General features: G+C 67.6%; 1 protein-coding gene across 1 annotated transcript in view; it reads left to right on the top strand.

The window, feature by feature from the left end:
• Positions 1 to 14,763, top strand: part of MAST1 (microtubule associated serine/threonine kinase 1) — a 41,044-nt gene extending 26,281 nt beyond the window's left edge. Inside the window, exons 14-27 of the mRNA XM_074980388.1 lie at positions 4,182 to 4,320; positions 4,754 to 4,886; positions 5,949 to 6,114; positions 6,789 to 6,890; positions 7,266 to 7,388; positions 7,847 to 7,956; positions 8,206 to 8,369; positions 8,941 to 9,191; positions 9,493 to 9,696; positions 10,704 to 10,933; positions 11,703 to 11,825; positions 12,138 to 12,274; positions 12,727 to 12,914; positions 13,685 to 14,763. Coding sequence (XP_074836489.1) covers positions 4,182 to 4,320; positions 4,754 to 4,886; positions 5,949 to 6,114; positions 6,789 to 6,890; positions 7,266 to 7,388; positions 7,847 to 7,956; positions 8,206 to 8,369; positions 8,941 to 9,191; positions 9,493 to 9,696; positions 10,704 to 10,933; positions 11,703 to 11,825; positions 12,138 to 12,274; positions 12,727 to 12,914; positions 13,685 to 14,763 — 3,149 coding nt within the window. The remainder of the gene's footprint in view (positions 1 to 4,181; positions 4,321 to 4,753; positions 4,887 to 5,948; positions 6,115 to 6,788; positions 6,891 to 7,265; positions 7,389 to 7,846; positions 7,957 to 8,205; positions 8,370 to 8,940; positions 9,192 to 9,492; positions 9,697 to 10,703; positions 10,934 to 11,702; positions 11,826 to 12,137; positions 12,275 to 12,726; positions 12,915 to 13,684) is intronic.
• Positions 14,764 to 19,580: the final 4,817 nt, after the last annotated feature.

Raw genomic sequence — 19,580 nt, forward strand, 5'->3', positions numbered from 1 at the left:
AGTGAGGGTGTAGTGTTGTGACGTGGTGCGACTGGCCGGCCGTGTGTGGTGTCACAGAGTGAGGGTGTTGTGTTGTGACGTGGTGCGACTGGCCGGCCGGGTGTGGTGTCGCAGAGTGAGGGTGTTGTGTTGTGACGTGGTGCGACTGGCCGGCCGTGTGTGGTGTCACAGAGTGAGGGTGTTGTGTTGTGACGTGGTGCGACTGGCCAGCCGTGTGTGGTGTCGCAGAGTGAGGGTGTTGTGTTGTGACGTGGTGCGACTGGCCAGCCGGGTGTGGTGTCGCAGAGTGAGGGTGTTGTGTTGTGACGTGGTGCGACTGGCCAGCCGTGTGTGGTGTCGCAGAGTGAGGGTGTAGTGTTGTGACGTGGTGCGACTGGCCGGCCGGGTGTGGTGTCGCAGAGTGAGGGTGTTGTGTTGTGACGTGGTGCGACTGGCCGGCCGTGTGTGGTGTCGCAGAGTGAGGGTGTTGTGTTGTGACGTGGTGCGACTGGCCGGCCGGGTTTGATGTCACAGAGTGAGGGTGTTGTGTTGTGACGTGGTGCGACTGGCCGGCCGTGTGTGGTGTCGCAGAGTGAGGGTGTTGTGTTGTGACGTGGTGCGACTGGCCGGCCGTGTGTGGTGTCGCAGAGTGAGGGTGTTGTGTTGTGACGTGGTGCGACTGGCCGGCCGGGTGTGGTGTCGCAGAGTGAGGGTGTTGTGTTGTGACGTGGTGCGACTGGCCGGCCGGGTGTGGTGTCACAGAGTGAGGGTGTTGTGTTGTGATGTGGTGCGACTGGCTGGCCGTGTGTGGTGTCGCAGAGTGAGGGTGTTGTGTTGTGACGTGGTGCGACTGGCCGGCCGTGTGTGGTGTCGCAGAGTGAGGGTGTTGTGTTGTGACGTGGTGCGACTGGCCAGCCGTGTGTGGTGTCACAGAGTGAGGGTGTTGTGTTGTGACGTGGTGCGACTGGCTGGCCGTGTGTGGTGTCACAGAGTGAGGGTGTTGTGTTGTAACGTGGTGGGACTGGCCGGCCGTGTGTGGTGTCACAGAGTGAGGGTGTTGTGTTGTGACATGGAGCGACTGGCCAGCCGTGTGTGGTGTCACAGAGTGAGGGTGTTGTGTTGTGACGTGGTGGGATGGGCAAGCCGGGTGTGGTGTCGCAGAGTGAGGGTGTTGTGTTGTGACGTGGTGCGACTGGCCGGCCGTGTGTGGTGTCGCAGAGTGAGGGTGTTGTGTTGTGACGTGGTGCGACTGGCCAGCCGGGTGTGGTGTCGCAGAGTGAGGGTGTAGTGTTGTGACGTGGTGCGACTGGCTGGCCGTGTGTGGTGTCGCAGAGTGAGGGTGTTGTGTTGTAACGTGGTGGGACTGGCCGGCCGTGTGTGGTGTCACAGAGTGAGGGTGTTGTGTTGTGACATGGTGCGACTGGCCAGCCGTGTGTGGTGTCGCAGAGTGAGGGTGTTGTGTTGTGACGTGGTGCGACTGGCCGGCCGGGTGTGGTGTCACAGAGTGAGGGTGTTGTGTTGTGACGTGGTGCGACTGGCCAGCCGTGTGTGGTGTCGCAGAGTGAGGGTGTTGTGTTGTGATGTGGTGCGACTGGCCGGCCGTGTGTGGTGTCGCAGAGTGAGGGTGTAGTGTTGTGACGTGGTGCGACTGGCCGGCCGGGTGTGGTGTCGCAGAGTGAGGGTGTTGTGTTGTGACGTGGTGCGACTGGCCGGCCGTGTGTGGTGTCGCAGAGTGAGGGTGTAGTGTTGTGACGTGGTGCGACTGGCCGGCCGTGTGTGGTGTCGCAGAGTGAGGGTGTTGTGTTGTAACGTGGTGGGACTGGCCGGCCGTGTGTGGTGTCACAGAGTGAGGGTGTTGTGTTGTGACATGGTGCGACTGGCCAGCCGTGTGTGGTGTCGCAGAGTGAGGGTGTTGTGTTGTGACGTGGTGCGACTGGCCGGCCGTGTGTGGTGTCACAGAGTGAGGGTGTTGTGTTGTGACGTGGTGCGACTGGCCAGCCGTGTGTGGTGTCGCAGAGTGAGGGTGTTGTGTTGTGATGTGGTGCGACTGGCCGGCCGTGTGTGGTGTCGCAGAGTGAGGGTGTAGTGTTGTGACGTGGTGCGACTGGCCGGCCGGGTGTGGTGTCGCAGAGTGAGGGTGTTGTGTTGTGACGTGGTGCGACTGGCCGGCCGTGTGTGGTGTCGCAGAGTGAGGGTGTAGTGTTGTGACGTGGTGCGACTGGCCAGCCGGGTGTGGTGTCGCAGAGTGAGGGTGTTGTGTTGTGACGTGGTGCAACTGGCCGGCCGGGTGTGGTGTCGCAGAGTGAGGGTGTTGTGTTGTGACGTGGTGCGACTGGCCGGCCGGGTGTGGTGTCGCAGAGTGAGGGTGTTGTGTTGTGACGTGGTGCGACTGGCCGGCCGTGTGTGGTGTCGCAGAGTGAGGGTGTTGTGTTGTGATGTGGTGGGATGGGCGAGCCGGGTGTGGTGTCACAGAGTGAGGGTGTAGTGTTGTGATGTGGTGCGACTGGCTGGCTGGCTGTGTGTCTTGTTGTGTGGTGAGGTGGCCCTTTGCAGAGCCATGTGGTGCATTGTGACCTGCCCTGTGTGCCATGTTGGGGGTGTCGTGCCAGGCTGTCTGTGTAACGTGAGGTAGTGTGTTCTGCTCGGCAGGGTGGCCTGCAAGGGGGGTGATGGCTTCCAGGCTCCCTGAGCTGGGAATGGCCGTGTGGGGCTGTCGGGTCCCACATGGGGCCGAGCTGGAGCCACACTGAGCCACGACACAGCAGGCACCTTGAGAAGGCCAAACTGCATCTCGGCGGGGTGTGCTGTCCTGCAGGGAGAGGGTGCGCCAGGGAGCTGTTGTGTTATGACGGGGCAGGGCTGTGTCATGACGGGCAGGGCTGTGTCGTGACGGGGCAGGGCCGTCACAACAGAGCCGTGTCCCGTCCCAATGGTGCGGGTGGCATTGCCTCATCATGGCACAGTGGCGTGTCCTGGCAGGCAGGTTAGCTGGCAGTTGTCCTAGGTCGGCACTGTGGCCGCCAAGGGCCCCTTCTCCCAGGACAAGGGCGGTGCTTTGGCATCACGACACTGCGGTGCGTTTCCTGGGGCGACGTTGGGCCTGGCCCGGCTGCACGAGCCCCGCTCTGCCGCACACCCTCCCGGCCCAGGTGCCCGGCGCCGAGGTCACCGGGAGGCTGCGCCCGGGAGACCCTGCGCCGAGCCATTACAAACTCTGCTGTGCGGTTCATTTGTCCGACCCCCGCCCCACAGTCCCGCCCGGCTGTTCGGTGCGAGTGAGGAAGAGGGGAGCAAGTTGTTGTGGGGGGTGGGGAGAGGGACCCCCGGCTGACCCCTCCCCCCCGTAAGGCACACAGGTCCCTCCCCCGCTCTCAGACAACCCCCCCCCCCGGGTGTCACCCACGTGGGGGGCGTCCCCGGGCCCTGCACCCCCATCCGCAGGCAGACGTGGCTCCCAACAGCCGGGGCAGTCGGTGGGTGGGATGCGGCATGGAACAGGCTTCTCAGCCCAGAAACCAGCGTCCATCTTCCCGAGAGGCCCCTGGAGCTCCCATCCTTGGCCCCCACCAGCCCAGCCTGCCGCACACCCCACAGCCCCGTCCCAGCCTCCCTGCCGGGCTCCCCCTCTGCTCCCACATCACCAGCTTGGGCCCTCTCCTGGGCGCAGGTCACAGAGGACATCAGCCGTTGCGCCTGGGCGGGCGGCTCTCGTCACCGGCTGGGCACTGGTGTGGGGCCTGGGAAACTGAGGCACGTCCGTGGGGTGACTACACGGCAGTAGAACGCTTCCAACCCCACCTGGCCAGGCCATGTCCCTGCACCCTCCTGCGTCTCCACCACTCCCCTGCCTCCACTCACCCTCCCTGCCCTGTCGGACCCCTGTGCCCCTCGCCTGGCTCCTCTCCTGGCCCGACAGGCGCGCTGGGGAGGGCACGGCTGGGGCTACCCCCGCAGCCCTCTAGGGGGGCCGAAGGCAGAACATCAGCCACTCGCCGGCAGAAGAGACTTTTCCGCAGCACGACACAGACCGGCGAGTTCTGCCCCCCGCACGGTGGCACAAAACGCCCCCCCCCCCGAGTCTCTCACGAAGTCGTTGGGGCTCCGGGCGCCTCCGTGTTACCGGGGCTTGAAAACAGGGAGCCCCCTGAGCTCGGGGTGCCCGGGGAACGCCCCCCCGGGGCTGACAGGCTCTCCCCCGGCAGGCGGGGACTGCGCCACGCTCCTGAAGAACATCGGGGCCCTGCCCGTGGAGCTGGCCCGGATGTACTTCGCCGAGACTGTGCTGGCGCTGGAGTATCTGCACAACTATGGCATTGTCCACCGGGACCTGAAACCCGACAAGTACGGAGCCAGCGGGCTGGGGGGCAGGGGGCCTGGCTTCTCCCCCCCCCGTGCAAAGCGGGGGGGGGGTGTCTAACACGTGGGGGGGGCAGGGGGCCTGGTTTCTCCCCCCCCGCTGTGCAAAGCGAGGAGGGGGGGGTGTCTAACACGTGGGGGGGAGGGGCAGGGGCCAGGACTCCTGGGTTCTATTTCCAACTCTGGAGGAGAGCGGGGCCCAATGGTTAGAACGCAGGCGTGGCTGGAAGGACTCCGCGGTCCTGTTCCCCAAAGGAGGCAGCTTCTTCCACTGCTTGTTCCTCCCCTTGGGCCCCACCTGGGGCCCCCTGCTCCCTGCAGGATGGGGCTGGGATCTGGGGCCAGGAGGCCGTGGGAGCCTCAGAATCCCCACCCCCCACCCCATGCTCTCAGGGGCTCCCTGTCGCTGTCCCCCCAGCCTGCTCATCACCTCCATGGGGCACATCAAGCTGACCGACTTCGGCCTCTCCAAGATGGGGCTGATGAGCCTCACGACCAACCTGTACGAGGGCCACATCGAGAAGGACGCCCGCGAGTTCCTGGACAAGCAGGTGGGGCTGTGGGGGGGGGCCGGGAGGGGCGCCAGGCAGGCACAAGAGCCGGGGGGGGTGGGCTGCAGGGGAGCTTGGGGGGGGCCCCAATGGGGGTTGGGGAGACCAGGCAGGGGATGGTCACTAGGCTGGGCCTGATGGGGCTCAGTATATATGGGGTGCTGGGGGCACTGGCCAGGGCTGATGGGGGGGGCTCAGTGGGGCACTGAGCCTGGCTGGGGCTGAGGGGGTCTGTGGGGCACTGGGCTGGGCGGAGGTCAGTGGGGGGGGGTCAGTGGGGCACCGGGCAGGGCTGGGGGGTCAGTTGGGTGCTGGGCCCGGCCAGGTGGGGGGTCAGTGAGGTGCTGGGCCCGGCCGGGGTGATGAGGGGGTCAGTGGGCATTGGGCCAGGCCAGGTGGGGGGTCAGTGGGGCGCCGGGTGATGGGGGGGTCAGTGGGGCTCTGGGCTGTGGTGGGGGTCAGTGGGGGGCTCTGGGCTGGGCCAGGCCAGGTGACGGGGTCAGTGGGGGGCTCTGGGCTCCGGGCTGGGCTGGGGTGACGGGGGGGTCAGTGGGGCATTGGGCCGGGCCAGGTGGGGGGTCAGTGGGGCGCCAGGTGATGGGGGGGTCAGTGGGGCTCTGGGCCGGGCCGGGCTGGGTGACAGGGGGTCAGTGGGGGCTCTGGGCCGGGCCGGGCTGGGGTGACGGGGGAGTCAGTGGGGGGCTCCGGGCTCCGGGCCGGGCTGGGGTCACGGGGGGGGGGCTCAGTGGGGGGCTCTGGGCCGGGCCGGCTGGGTGATGGGGGGGCTCAGTGGGGGGCTCTGGGCTCCGGGCCGGGCTGGGGTGACGGGGGGGTCAGTGGGGCATTGGGCTGGGCCAGGTGGGGGGTCAGTGGGGCTCTGGGCTGTGGTGGGGGTCAGTGGGGGGCTCTGGGCCAGCCAGGTGATGGGGGGGTCAGTGGGGGCTCTGAGCCGGGCCGGGCTGGGTGACAGGGGGTCAGTGGGGGGCTCCGGGCTCCGGGCCGGTCTGGGGTGACGGGGGGGGCTCTGGGCCGGGCCGGGCTGGGTGACGGGCTCCCCGGCAGGTGTGTGGGACGCCGGAGTACATCGCGCCCGAGGTGATCCTGCGCCAGGGCTACGGGAAGCCGGTGGACTGGTGGGCTATGGGCATCGTCCTGTACGAGTTCCTGGTTGGCTGCGTCCCCTTCTTCGGAGACACCCCTGAGGAGCTCTTCGGGCAGGTCATCAGCGGTAGGTGGGGGGGCCCGGGGGCCAGTGCATGGGGGGACGGTCGGGGGCTGGGGGGGTGTGATGGAGTGGGGGGGGTGCATGTGGGAGTCAGGCTGGATGGCTGAGACTAGCAGCAGCTCCCAGTGGCTAAGGATGACCCTGGGGCTACAACTGGCAGGTGACACCTCTGCCTGAACAAAGAGCAGGGAGGAGCTGAGCTGAGTTTTGAATCGGGGGCGGCAGTTAGGAAGCTGGGAAAAGAGGAGCTGGAAGGAGCCAGCGAGAGGAGGGGGAAGCTTCACCCCAGAGGGGCACCCTCGGGGTCTTCTCCCCAGGACGGGTTGGAAGGACTGTCTCTGGCTGCTGTGCTGTCGCTTCTGGGGGAAACTGGGCATCTGTTGCCTAATAAACCTTCTGTTGTACCTGCTGAGTGAGAGTCTCTCCTGCCAGCAGACGGGGTGCAGTGCAGGGGGACCCCTGAACCCCATCACACTGGCTCAGACATCCAGCCTGACTCACACATGCACTCCCCCCACTCCATCACAGGGGGTCAGTGTATGGGAGGCTAAGGGGGGTCAGTGTATGGGGGGATGGTCGGGGGCTGGGGGGGTCAGTGTATGGGGGGACAGTTGGGGGGGAGGGTCAGGAAGGGGCTGGGTCGGGGTCCAGCTCTGACCCCCCATCCGACCCCCCAGACGAGATCCTGTGGCCGGACGGCGAGGAGGCCCTGCCCAGCGACGCTCAGCACCTTATCTCCTGCCTGCTGCAGACCGACCCACTTGTCCGCCTGGGCGCTGGTGAGACTCCAGCTGCCCCGGCCCCACGGCCGTCCTGCTCAGGCCCCTCTCCTCTGTGCCCCCATGTGACCCCCACACCATGGGCCCCTCCCTCCATGCCCTGGTCTGACCCCCCCCGGCTGTGGGCCCCTTCCCTGTGCCCCCCTGTGACTCCCCCACCAGACGCCGCCCCGTCCATGCCCTGGTCTGACCCCCTGCCACGTGCCCCCACCCGCCGTGGGCCCCTCCCCCATTCCCCAAGGCCCCCTGACTCCGGAGCCTGGGCAACCCGTGGCCTGCCGAGCCGGGCGGTGCCCGGGGAGGGCAGCGGGGGGCTGAGGGGCTCTGCCCTCCCAGGCGCGGCGCTGCCCTGACGCCCCTGGGCGGTCCCCGCAGGTGGTGCCTTCGAGGTGAAACAGCACAGGTTCTTCAAGGAGCTCGACTGGGCCGGGCTGCTGCGGCAGAAAGCCGAGTTCATCCCCCACCTGGAGTCGGAGGAGGACACCAGCTACTTCGACAGCAAGTGCCAGCTCGCGCCCCTTCCCCACGGGCACCGCCCTGGCGGCCCTCCGGCCGGGCGAGGGGCCAGCGGGCTCCGGCGGCTGGGGTCTATCCCAGGCAGTGCCGTCTAGTGGTTAGAGTGGAAGGCACTGGGAGCCGCTGGGACTCCTGGGTTCTCGCCAGGCTCTGGCAGGGTGGGCGTTCAGGCCCCCCATTCTGGTGAAGGATTTGGGGTGGCAAACTGCCCCGGGGCTGCGTCTCTGTGGCAGCCGGGGGGGCCCGGTAATGGCAGCCGGCAGCTGCTGTGCGGGGGGCACCCGGCCGGTTGGGAGCTGCGCCGAGAGCCGGCAAACTCATTGCATGCAGGGGCCCACGCCGGCGGCAGGCTGACGGACCCCCTTGGCCGGTGCTGAGCTGCAGCCACCTCTGGGGCGGAGCGCGGGGGCTGTTTCTCACTCTTTCCCTTCCCCCTCCAGCCCGCTCGGACCGGTACCACCACATCAACTCCTACGACGAGGACGACACGACTGAGGACGAGCCGGTGGAAATCCGACAGTTCTCCTCCTGCTCCCCCCGATTCAGCAAGGTGGGGCCTGCAGGGTGACGCGAGGGCTGGCCCCTTGGAGGCGCGGGGGGCCCTGGGGGTGTCATGCCGGGGACCGGCTGCCTGTGGGCAGGGTGGGAGCTGGCTGCAGGGGCGCGCTTCGTTGGCTGGGGGCCTGGGTCATGCGTGTGATCTGTGGGGCAGGGGCATGCGTGCAATCCATAGGGCTGGGGGGTGCACATGTGATCCGTGGGGCTGGCGACCCCCGGCCTGACCCTGGGCCCCCTCCAGGTGTACAGCAGCATGGAACACCTCTCCCAGCATGAGCCCAAGGGCCCCGGCGTCACCAAACGGGACCAGAGCAGCAAACACAAGGACGAGAAGCTGAGCAAGCGCGACAGCCTGGGCAGCTTCACCCTGCGGGACAAGAGCTGGCGCACCGGCTCCCCGGAGCTGTGCGTGGGGGGGGCTCCCTGGAAGTGGGGCTGGGAGCCGGGACTCGGGGAGGGCTGTGGGGTGCAGGGTAGGGAGCAGGGAAGGCTGGGACCTGAGACACAGGGGGGCTGTGGAGGGCGGGGGGGCTGGGACCTGGGACCCTGGGGGCTGTGGGGGGTGGGGCAGATTGGGACCTGGGACCCTGGGAGGTCATGGGGGTTGGGGGGGCTGGGGCCAGGGACCCTGGGGGGGCCATTGGGGGGATGGGACCTGGGACTCAGGGGGCCATGGGGGGCAGGGAGGCTGGGACCATGGGGACTGTGGGGGGCAGAGGGTCTGGGACCTGGGACCCCAGGGGCTGTAGGGGATGGGGAGCTGGGACCATGGGGGATGGGGGGCTGGTACCTGGGACCCCGGGGGCCGTGGGGGATGGGGGGCTGGGCCCATGGGGGCCGTGGGGGGCAGAGGGGCTGGGACCTGGGACCCCGAGGGCCGTAGGGGATGGGGGGATGGGGCCATGGGGGATGGGGGGCTGGGACCTGGGACCCCGGGGGCCGTGGGGCCTGACGCGCCTGCCTGTCCCTGCTGCAGGAAGAGGCTCTCGGCCTCGGAGTGCTCCTACCCGGAGAGCGAGTCGAGCCCACCGCTGGGCGCCCGGCGCCGTTTCTCGGCACTCATGGACACCACCCGCTTTGCCGCGCCGCTGGAGGACGACGACGAGCCCCGGCCCAGGGGCCCCGCCAAGGAGAACGGGGGCTCCGGAGCAGCCCCCCGAGCCGAGGCCAAGGAGGGGGGCACGGGTGGGGCCAGGGACCCTGCTGCCTCCGCAGACAGCGAGCCCGGTGGGTAGCGCCCAGCAAGGCGGGAGGGAGGAGTTTGCTGCGGCCGGTTCCCGTCCCCCCATCCCCAGGGCGTCTGTCTTTCCCGCCGGGTACCCGCCCTACGTAGCCTGGGGGGAGACAGAGAGATGCATCCTGGGGAGGGCGCTGAGATCCCGGCTGTGGGAGCAGTGAGTGCTGGGTAATGGGGCCCCACTGCGAGAGGAGGACAGCAGCATGCTGGGTAAGGGGCCCGCGGGCCCCAAGGCAGCAGGAGTGCCTGGGAAGAGGCTGCGCCACGTGCCCCCCGTTGTTCTCTCCCCAGGCGATAGAGGGAAGGGGGGCGACGCCCAGCCCCCCAAGGACACGGACCCCCAGGCCCCCAAGGCCACGAACGACCTGGTGCTGCGGCGCGCTCGGCACCAGCAGCTCTCCGGGGAGTCGGCCGGCGAGAGGCGCAGTGCCCGGGCAGGGGGCAAGGTCATCAAATCCGCCTCGGCCACTGCCCTGTCCGTCATGATCCCCACAGGTACCCCCTGGCTTCCCCCCGCCCTGTCCATCATCATTCCCACGGGTACCCCCTGGCTTCCCCCTGCCCTGTCCATCATCATCCCCAGGGGTACCCCCTGGCTTCCCCCTGCCCTGTCCATCATCATCCCCACGGGTAACCCCTCGCTTCCCCCTGCCCTGTCCATCATCATCCCCACGGGTACCCCCTGGCTTCCCCCGCCCTGTCCGTCATCATCCCCACGGGTACCCCCTGGCTTCCCCCCGCCCTGTCCGTCATCATCCCCACAGGTACCCCCTCGCTTCCCCCTGCCCTGTCCGTCATCATCCCCACGGGTACCCCCTGGCTTCCCCCCGCCCTGTCCGTCATCATCCCCACGGGTACCCCCTGGCTTCCCCCCGCCCTGTCCGTCATCATCCCCACAGGTACCCCCTCGCTTCCCCCGCCCTGTCCGTCATCATCCCCACGGGTACCCCCTGGCTTCCCCCGCCCTGTCCGTCATCATCCCCACGGGTACCCCCTCGCTTCCCCCTGCCCTGTCCGTCATCATCCCCACGGGTACCCCCTGGCTTCCCCCCGCCCTGTCCGTCATCACCCCCACGGGTACCCCCTCGCTTCCCCCTGCCCTGTCCGTCATCATCCCCACGGGTACCCCCTGGCTTCCCCCGCCCTGTCCGTCATCATCCCCACGGGTACCCCCTGGCTTCCCCCGCCCTGTCCGTCATCATCTCCACGGGTACCCCCTGGCTTCCCCCCACCCTATCCATCATGGTTCCCATGGGTACCCACTGGCTTCCCCCCCGTTCTGTCTGCAAGGGTCCCCACAGGAACCCCACACGGGTGCCCCACGAGCTGCCCCTCGGGCTCCCCAGGGGTTCTGCGCCCGGGGGGGAGCAGGACTCCCAGGCTTTAGCCCTGTTGTGGGACAAGAGTGGGGTCTAGTGGTTAGAGCTGAGCGGGGGGGGTCAGGGCTCTGGGGGCGCCCTGGGACGGCCGCACTGGTCTCACACCACCCCGCCTCCCTGCAGTGGAGCCGCGCAGCAGCTCCCCCCTGGCCAGCCCCATGTCGCCGCGCTCCCTCTCCTCCAACCCCTCCTCACGGGACTCCTCCCCGAGCCGCGACTACTCGCCGGCCGTCACCGCCCTGCGCTCGCCCATCACCATCCAGCGCTCCGGCAAGAAGTACGGCTTCACGCTGCGCGCCATCCGCGTCTACATGGGCGACAGCGACGTCTTCAGTGTGCACCACATCGTCTGGGTACAGCCGGTGGAGGGGGCCCTGGGCCCCCGGGGGGCAGGGCTGGGGGGGGGGCTGGGCAAGGCCAGACAAGGGCCCCGTGCCCATGAAGGGCAGGGCAGGGCTGTCTCATCTAGAGCACAGTTTGGGGCAGCCACCCCAGGCCCCACACTTTAGGGGGTCCCATAGCAGCCTATCCTGTGGAGGAGACCTGCGGGGCCCAGGGCAGCCTGGGGAATGGCCCGGGGCGGGGGGGGGGCTGGCGCAGGGCCCCAGGAGGAGTTGGGCCTCCCCACTCACTGCGGGGGAGGAGAGGGCGCAACCCAGCAGCCTGCTCCAGCACCATCTCCCAGCCAGTCGCTCCCCCAGCCGGAGCCCCTGCACCGCCCCCCATGAGGCACGCTTGGGGGAGGGGGCATTGGGCTCAGGGTGCAATGGGGGGTCAGAGCGGGGGTGGGGTGAGGATGGAGCAGAGGTGGGATGGGGGCAGGGCCTGCAGCTGTGGGGGGACCAGTCCCCACTGCCCCCTAAGGAAGGCCCAGGGGCCAGGAATGGGAAGCAGTGCATGCTGGGAGAGGGGCCTTGTGTCCCCACAGGGAAGCAGTGCATGCGGGGAGAGCAAGGCATGCTGGGTAAGGGACTTCACACCTGTCTGCCAGCGCAGTGCATGCTGGGAGCAGCTGGGGGCATTGCATTGTGGGCAGGGCTCTTGCAGCGGGACTGGCTGGGGCGGCGCCTGGAGGGGGAGCAGTGTGGGCCGGCCTGACCCTGCCCTGTACCTGCCTCGCAGCACGTGGAGGAGGGGGGCCCAGCCCACGAGGCGGGGCTCTGCGCCGGGGACCTCATCACCCACGTCAATGGGGAGCCCGTGCACGGGCTGGTGCACACGGAGGTGGTGGAGCTCATCCTGAAGGTCAGTGTTGGGGGGCTGGGGCTGGGAGTGGGACCTTGCACCCAACTGGGCAGCAGTGCATGCTGGGAGGGGGTCCGGGCGCAGTGCATGCTGGGAGGGGATCCAGGGTGCAGTGCATGCTGGGAGCGGGGGGTCCAGGGCACAGTGCATGCTGGGAGGGGGTCCGGGGTGCAGTGCATGCTGGCAGAGGAGGGCCTCATGCCAGCCCCAGCCCCAGCCCCACTGCGGCCCCTGGAGCCCAGCTGTGTCCCGGGGCCCTGGGCCTGGGAGTATTGGCTCATGGGGCTGGGGCTGGTTTCCTCCCTGCGGCAGAGCGGGAACAAGGTGATGGTGACCACGACGCCCTTTGAGAACACGTCCATCCGTGTGGGGCCCGCCCGCAAGAGCAGTTACAAGTCCAAGATGGCCCGGAGGAACAAGAGGAGTGTCAGCAAGGAGGGGCAGGAGAGGTGGGACACGGGGAGGAGGGGCGCCAGGCTGGGCGGGGGGGCACTGGGCGCAGGGGGGGGGCCGGGCAGGGGGGCGCTGGGTGGTGGGCACACGGGGGGGGCCGGGAAGGGGGGTGCTGGGTGGTGGGTGCACAGGGGGGGCCGGGAAGGGGGGTGCTGGGTGCACAGGGGGGCCGGGCAGGGGGGTGCTGGGCGGTGGGCACATGGGGGGGCCAGGAAGGGGGGCGCTGGGTGGTGGGCGCACGGGGGGTGCCGGGCAGGGGGGCACTGGGTGGTGGGCGTACGGGGGGGGCCAGGCAGGGGGGCACTGAGTAGTAGGTGCACGGGGGGGGGCCGGGCAGGGGGGTGCTGGGTGGTGGGCGCACAGGGGGACCAAGCAGGGGGGCACTGGGTGGTGGGTGCACGGGGGAGGCCAAGCATTCGCCCCCCCAGCGCTGACCCGCCCCTCGCAGCAAGAAGCGCAGTTCGCTCTTCCGGAAGATCACCAAACAGGCCAACCTGCTGCACACCAGCCGCAGCCTGTCCTCCCTGAGCCGCTCCCTCTCCTCCAGCGACAGCCTGCCCGGCTCGCCCACCCACAGCCTGAGCGCCCGCTCGCCCACCCAGAGCCTGCGCGCCACCCCCGACTCCGCCTACCTCGGTACAGCACCGGAGGGTCCGGGGCGGGTGGGGGGTCTCCCCGAGGGCAGGGGGGCTCTGCATGGGGTCCAGGACACCTCCCGGGGGCCACGGATGTGGGGGGAATCTCTCTCCCCTCCCCTATCCCTGACCCCCCCCACTGCAGGTGACTCTGGAGGCTTCGGAGCCACCTCTCCGCCCAGGTGAGCCAGGCTGCACCCCACTGCTGGGGGGGGAGGGATGCGGTGTGGGGCCGGACTTAGGGGTGGGGGTGCCTCTGGGATGGGTGCAGGGGCGGCTCCCTCCACCAGGTGGCGCCCCAGCCCTGTTCACAGGCGGGTTTGTCAAAGGGCATCTCCTGCGCCCCGCCCCACACACTGGGCCCCTGCCCCCCATGAGCCAGTGGGAGAATGGGGGGTAGCAAGGCCCAAAGCACCAGTGATCAGAACTAGGGGGTCAGCTCAGTGCTCCAAGCGAGTGCAGGGGGTCAGCCCCGGCCCACTCGTCTGTCTGTCCGTCCAACTATAGAGGGGCAGAGGGGCCGGCATTCATTCCCACTTCTGCGTCTCCGCACGGGGTTGACCCATTGGGTTGTCTTGGGGGTCCCGCAGAGCCGGGGGGCCCAGCTGGGGCGGGGCTGTGCAACAGGGAACCTCACTGTGGATCACCCCCAGTGCACGGGCCCCGGGCTGTGAGGGGCCAGGCTGTGAAAGACGGGGATCCCCCAGCACTGCCCCCCGGCACTGAGCTCCCCAGGGGTCTGAGCCCCCTCCTGCTTTCCTCTCTCCGCAGGTGCCTCGTCTCAGAGCAGCTCCCCAGCTTCCAGCACCCCCAACTCCCCGGCCACCTCCTCCCACCACATGCGGCCCAGCACCCTGCACGGCCTGTCCCCCAAGCTGCACCGCCAGTACCGCTCGGCTCGCTGCAAGTCAGCCGGCAACATCCCGCTCTCGCCCCTGGCCCACACCCCCTCGCCCACCCAGGCCTCGCCACCCCCGCTGCCCGGCCACACCGTGGGCAGCTCCCACACCACCCAGAGCTTCCCCGCCAAGCTGCATTCCTCGCCCCCCGTGGGCCGGCCCCGGCCCAAGAGCGCCGAGCCCCCCCGCTCGCCCCTGCTCAAGCGGATGCAGTCCGCCGAGAAGCTGAGCTCGGAGAAGAAGGGCCCCGTGCGCAAGCACAGCCTGGAGGTGACGCACGCCGACTACCGCAAGGACTTCCACCCCGAGGCCGGCCTGCAGAGCCTGGCCGAGTCGGATGGGGAGAGCCCCGGGGCCGCTGATGCCGGGGCCAGGCAGGCGGCCGCCCGGCGGCTGGGCCGGCAGGAATCTGCCCTCAGTTTCGGCGCTGGGGAGGCGGGGGCGGCAGCCGGGGGGGCGCAGGCGGGCACCAGGGAAGGCCCAGTTTGCGCTGAGGTGGCCGGCAGCCCCCGCGACCCGGCGGGGGGCGTCAAGAGACACCAGGGGGTTCAGACGGAAGAAGCCTTCGCGGCCCCCGCCCGGCCCCCCGCCAAAGCCCTTAGCCCTGTGCAGGAGCATGAGCAGGGGCGGCGGGGCGAGGCGGAAGGGGCCCTGCACGGCCCTGTGCTACTGGTGGTGGAGCTCCAGGACAGCATTGAGGGGGGCCCGGGCCGGCAGCCCCCCCAGCACCCGCAGAACCAGGCCAGCTCCCCCAAGGAGAAGTTGATCCTGGAGGTGGTGGAAGAACACCCCGCCCTGGGGGCCCGAGCCAAGCCCCCCTCCCCCAAAGGCCACAGCCCCGAGGGTGCCAAGAATGGGCTGGGGCCCCCCCGGAAGGGCCTGGTGGGAGGGGGCCCTGCCCCCCAGGTCCCACTCCCGGCTGCTGTGGAGAAAAGTGGGGTGGGGCACTGAGCAGAGTGGCTGTGGGCGGGGGTGTGCAGGGAAGGTGCCCCTCAGGAAGTGGGAGGTACCCCAGAATTTGGGGAGACACGGTCGGGAGCCCCAAAAGGAATCTTGTGGGGGCTTTTACAGCGGGGCAGGGGCTTTCACAGTCCCTTCATCGCAGCTGCTTCCATCAGTGGGGTGAGGGGCACGGAGACAGGCCAACCCCTCCACAGCTGCTGAGCTCCGTGTACCCGGGGGAGCAGAAGGGGGCGCCCTATTGTAACCCCCCAGTGAATGGCATGTCCTGTGTAAAGTATCTATACATACATATATATATATATATATATATATAAAATATAATATATATATATACACTCCAGCCTCTCACACCCACCCAGGGGCAATACTGTGAGGTAATACATGGCCCCAGCCTGGTTAGCAGGTCAGGAAAGGGTTAATGGCCCCCCACACGGGGTGGGGGCGGGGCAGCGCTTGAATTGGCACCTTCCAGAGATTGGCGGCTCACCCGGTCCGCACCCCATTCATGCTTCGCCATGGCAACCTGCAGCCCCCACCCCCACTGGCTGAGGTCACTGAGCAGCTGCTGTGGCATCATGCGGCGGAGGGTGATATCAGCGGGCAGCCCAATGGTGCTGTGCTTGAGGGGCCTGGCGCAATGATGTCATCATGCTGGCTGCTTGTGTGACATCAAGGTGCCTAGAGCCTAGTAGTGATGTCATCGGGTTCTACCCTGGTGCCTCCGGGGGGGGGCGGGGTTGTGATGTCATCAGACGTACTAGGGTTGTGTGATGATGTCACCCCAGCAGGGCCGTGGCTGCAGCTCCCGCCCCCCAGCCCAGGGCTGATCACACCGGCTCCCCCCCCCCATCAAGTGCCCTGATGGGGGTGCCCCCCCCACCCACCGGGCACGGTTCTTGCTATGCAAATACCCACTGCTGCCCTGAGAGCAAACCAAGCTGTGGGACCTGCCCCCCATCCCCCCCCGCCATAGCGGAGCTGCCCAGCTGCTCCCCAGCTGTTGAGGGTCCTCACACAGCCCATGGGGGAGGAGTCTCCTTTGTTGCCCCCCCCCCCAATAAGCCAAGCCTTAATGGACCCTGCATGCAGTGGGCACCCTACTCAGACACCCCACCCCCATGTGGGCACATACCTCTGCAGGTCCTGGAGGTTGGGGGGGGGGGGCTGTTCCCATTGGGAGCCCTGCCAGGCCTTGAGAAGGGGGTGGGGGAGGCTCATGGGTTGGGGTTCCCAGCCTCTGCCTCAGGCAGCAGAGAACATGTGCTGGGGGGCGGGGTGGCCCAGCAATGGTCCGCCCCCGCGGCTGAGCCAGGGGATACCCAAGGAGGGAACTGGGGGTGGGGGTGATGCTTATATTCCCCACCCCCAGGACGGTGCTATAACCCTGCTCACGCTGGCTGGGGGACAAATGTCCCGCCCATGGCAGAGCCCCATGGATATGCATGGGCCCCACTGGTGAGGGGTGAGGGTCAGCTGGGGCAAAGTGACATGGCGGGGGGGGGGGCACAGTCTGTGGTCGCCTTCACCCAGCTAAAAGCCGCCACGTTCTCATGTAATAATAAAGTCTGTACAGCACCTAGCACCGCCCTGGTGTGTGTCACTGGAGGGGGGGGCTGCAGATTCGCATTAGCTGAGGTGGGGGGGGCTATTTCCTCCCACAGCCCCTCCACATCTGCTGTGGCTGGCGGGGGGGGGTCCTCCCTCAAACCCCCCCCCCGCATCGATGCGGGGGGGGGGGGTCCCAGCCTTGCTGCCATCTGCTGCAGTGCCTGGCTAGGGCTCGGCCTGCCATGCCACCCTATATGCTAGAGCTGGGGGGGGGGCCCTAACTGGAAATTGAATGGGGGGGCAGTGATGACACTGGGGGTTGGGGGGGCATCACCTGTAGCCACCACCCCACTTGAGATCCCCCCCCCAAGAGCCTAACTGCCCCCACTGGGGCCTCCCCCTTTCCAGGTGCTCCGCCCCACACCTTGGGCACTCAGCTCCCTCGGCCTGTGGCTGGTGGGCAGCTGGAGCTCATGGCCCCATATGCAGGCCAGGCCCCTCTGCCCCACAGCTGGTTGTGCTGGGGGGGCTCCTGGGTTCCAGCCCCAGACAAGCTGATCACCTGCCCAGCACCTGCCCCATCCTGTGCCCCTCCCCTTCCCTGGGCCACCGGGAGCCAGCTGCCCCCGGCAGGGCATGTGCAGCCCCATCACCCCCCTCCCCACCCCACAGGCCAGCCCGGGAGCTGTGCCACAGCCCTGCCTGGTGCCGGGATTCCTGCCACAGAGCCTGGGGGCCCGGACACCTGAATTCCAGCAGGGCTCATGGGGAGGGGGGCGGAGCCCTGAGCCCCTCCCACCGAAGCCCCCCCCCATATAACAGCCCCCAGGTGCTGGGACTCTCCAGGATGCAGTGGGGCACCAGATGGGGACGGTGGGCTGTTTCCCCCCCCCACTCTGTGGTATCACATTGCCCCTGGGCCCTAGACCCTCCCCTGGGCCACCAGCGCCCCCGATTGTCCTGGCCCCACCTCACCACACCCCAGAATCACAACACCCCCGTCCCACCTCCCAGGCCAGCTGCAGCACTGCTTGGGTGCTCTCCGCCCACCCCAGGGCACATGACCGCCCCTTCTCAGCCCCCCAACCCTGGCTGTCAGGGCCCCCCCCCAGAGGTGCCCCCCCTTCCCTCCCACCAATGAGCCCCTGCCCGGGGCAGGCGGCATGGCACTGCTATGGCAATAGGCCGGGCACTGGGGGGGTGGGGGGGGTGCCAGGCGGGAGCCCAGCCGCCAGGCCGGTGGGGCGGGGCGGGGACAGCCTGATGACCTACTTTCTCTAGCACGTTCGTCCTGCCCTGGTTAATCAGGATTATCCTGCCCTGGCTGGTGGGGATGGGGGGGCAGCTTGGGGGGTGTGTGTGTGGGAAATGTGGGTACGCAGCCAGCCTGTGTTCTTGTGAGGGGGGGGGTGTGGGGGGCTAGTGGTTAGCGCAGGGGGCTGGGGGGGGTAGGGGGGCTGGGAGCAGGACTCCTGGGTTCTGTCTCCAGCTCACCTGGACCCTCAGGCACCCTCCCTCCCCGGTCCCACGGGTGGTTCATGCCCTCCCGCCGCAGCAGCCAGACTGTGCCCTGGCCTGACACCCCCTCGCATGCCCCACCGAGTGGGCTCAGCCCCGCCCCCCCCCCCCCAGCCTGTCGTCGAGCTCCCCAAGTGAGGAGGGCTCAGGGGAGGCCCTGTCCTTGTTGCGTGGGGAGGGTCCCATGGGGGTATCTGGCCGCAACACCTCCTGCCTGCTCTGGCTGGGTTGTGTCATGTACCTGTGTAGCGAGTTGTGCGTACATGCATTTTCGGGTCACTTGCTTTGTCTGTACGTCCTGCAGGGTGTGTGGTGTGTTATGTACCCTGCATGCCTGTGTGGTTTCACATCCACTGCATTTGACTGAGTTTGTGTGTGTGTGCGGGTTTGTGGTGTTTGCCGCATGTGTTATTTTGTCCTGATTACTTTGCTCACATATGGTGTGCGTTGTGCATCTGTGTGTGCTGTTGTGTATTTGTCAGTGTTATTTTTGCATGCGTGTGTGTGGTGTTTGGTGTGCTGCTTTGTGGGTGTTCACGGTATTTCGCCTTTGTGCTGTTTTGCATATGGAACTGTTTGCAATCCCTGTTGCATAGGGATTGTGTTGTGTGTGTGCTGTATTTTGTGTGTCGCTGCGAGTTGTTGTGTTGTCTGCTTTTTGTGTCTCTATGTTGTGTTGTTGGTCCCAGGCCCTCACTGCCACTTTAGACCTTGGGTGTCCCTTGTGTCCTTGACCCACACAGCCCCCCCCCACGTCCTCTGCCCCCACCCCAAGCCCCGTGGCCTGCCCCAGCCACTCCCTCCCCCACACTGTTGATTATGGCACTGACGTAGGTGCCTGGGGCACTGCCCTAGTTTCGCTGCCTGACCTACTAATGCTGAGAAGCCAGCAGGTCAGGCGCTGGGAGGGGGAGCTGGGTCTAGTGGTTTGAGCAGAAGAGGCCACTGGGAGCCAGGACTCCTGGGTTCTACTTCCTGAGCCAAGGGTACAGTCCAGCAGTCCTGGCTTTGGGGGCTGCATTCACAGTCGCAGGTCATTAAGCAGCACTGCCCTGCCACCTCTGCCTGCTGGTTATATCTCTCCTGCGGTAAGTGTCTGAGTCCCAGCGCCCAGCTCCGTACGGGCCCCTAGTATTGAGGTACACCCCACAGCAGAGTCCGTCTAACCCCCTACTGTCACCAGGGGGTCAGGCCTCATCGCCCAACAGTTGCAGAGCCCCTGGGTTCTTTGCACGAGGGACCCCTGGAGCTGAGCCCTCAAAAGGGGACAGGGACTGTGATGGGGTTCTGGGGTCCCCCAGGCTCTGCACCCCGTCCGCAAGCAGGAGTGACTCTCACTCAGCAGGAGAGCAGCGGGTTTATTAGCCGACAGGACACAGCATCGTATAGAGGAGTCAGTACAGCAGGCAGAGACAGCCAGTCCAATTCATGCTGGGGAGAGGAGGCCCCGAGGGGTCCCCAGAGCCGGAGCCTGGCCCCCTCCTTGGTCTCTCTCTCCCTCAGCCCAGACTAACTGCTTCCAGCTCCCAGTTCCAATTCAAACCCCTCAGGCTCCACCTCCTCCTTTGTCTGCAGTGCAAAGGTGTTACCTGGTCGTCAGGGTTACCCTCAGCAGGAGCCCCACAACCTCTGTGAGCCACTCACACACACACAGGTATCCCCCACTCCATCACAGGGACCAACAACCACAGATCAGGGCCCCTCCTCTGGAAACAAGGGGAGGCGCAGCCCCCACCCCA

This window comes from Carettochelys insculpta, chromosome 29 (genome assembly GCF_033958435.1).
Source record: "Carettochelys insculpta isolate YL-2023 chromosome 29, ASM3395843v1, whole genome shotgun sequence".
In the NCBI taxonomy this organism is placed as follows: Eukaryota; Metazoa; Chordata; order Testudines; family Carettochelyidae; genus Carettochelys; species Carettochelys insculpta.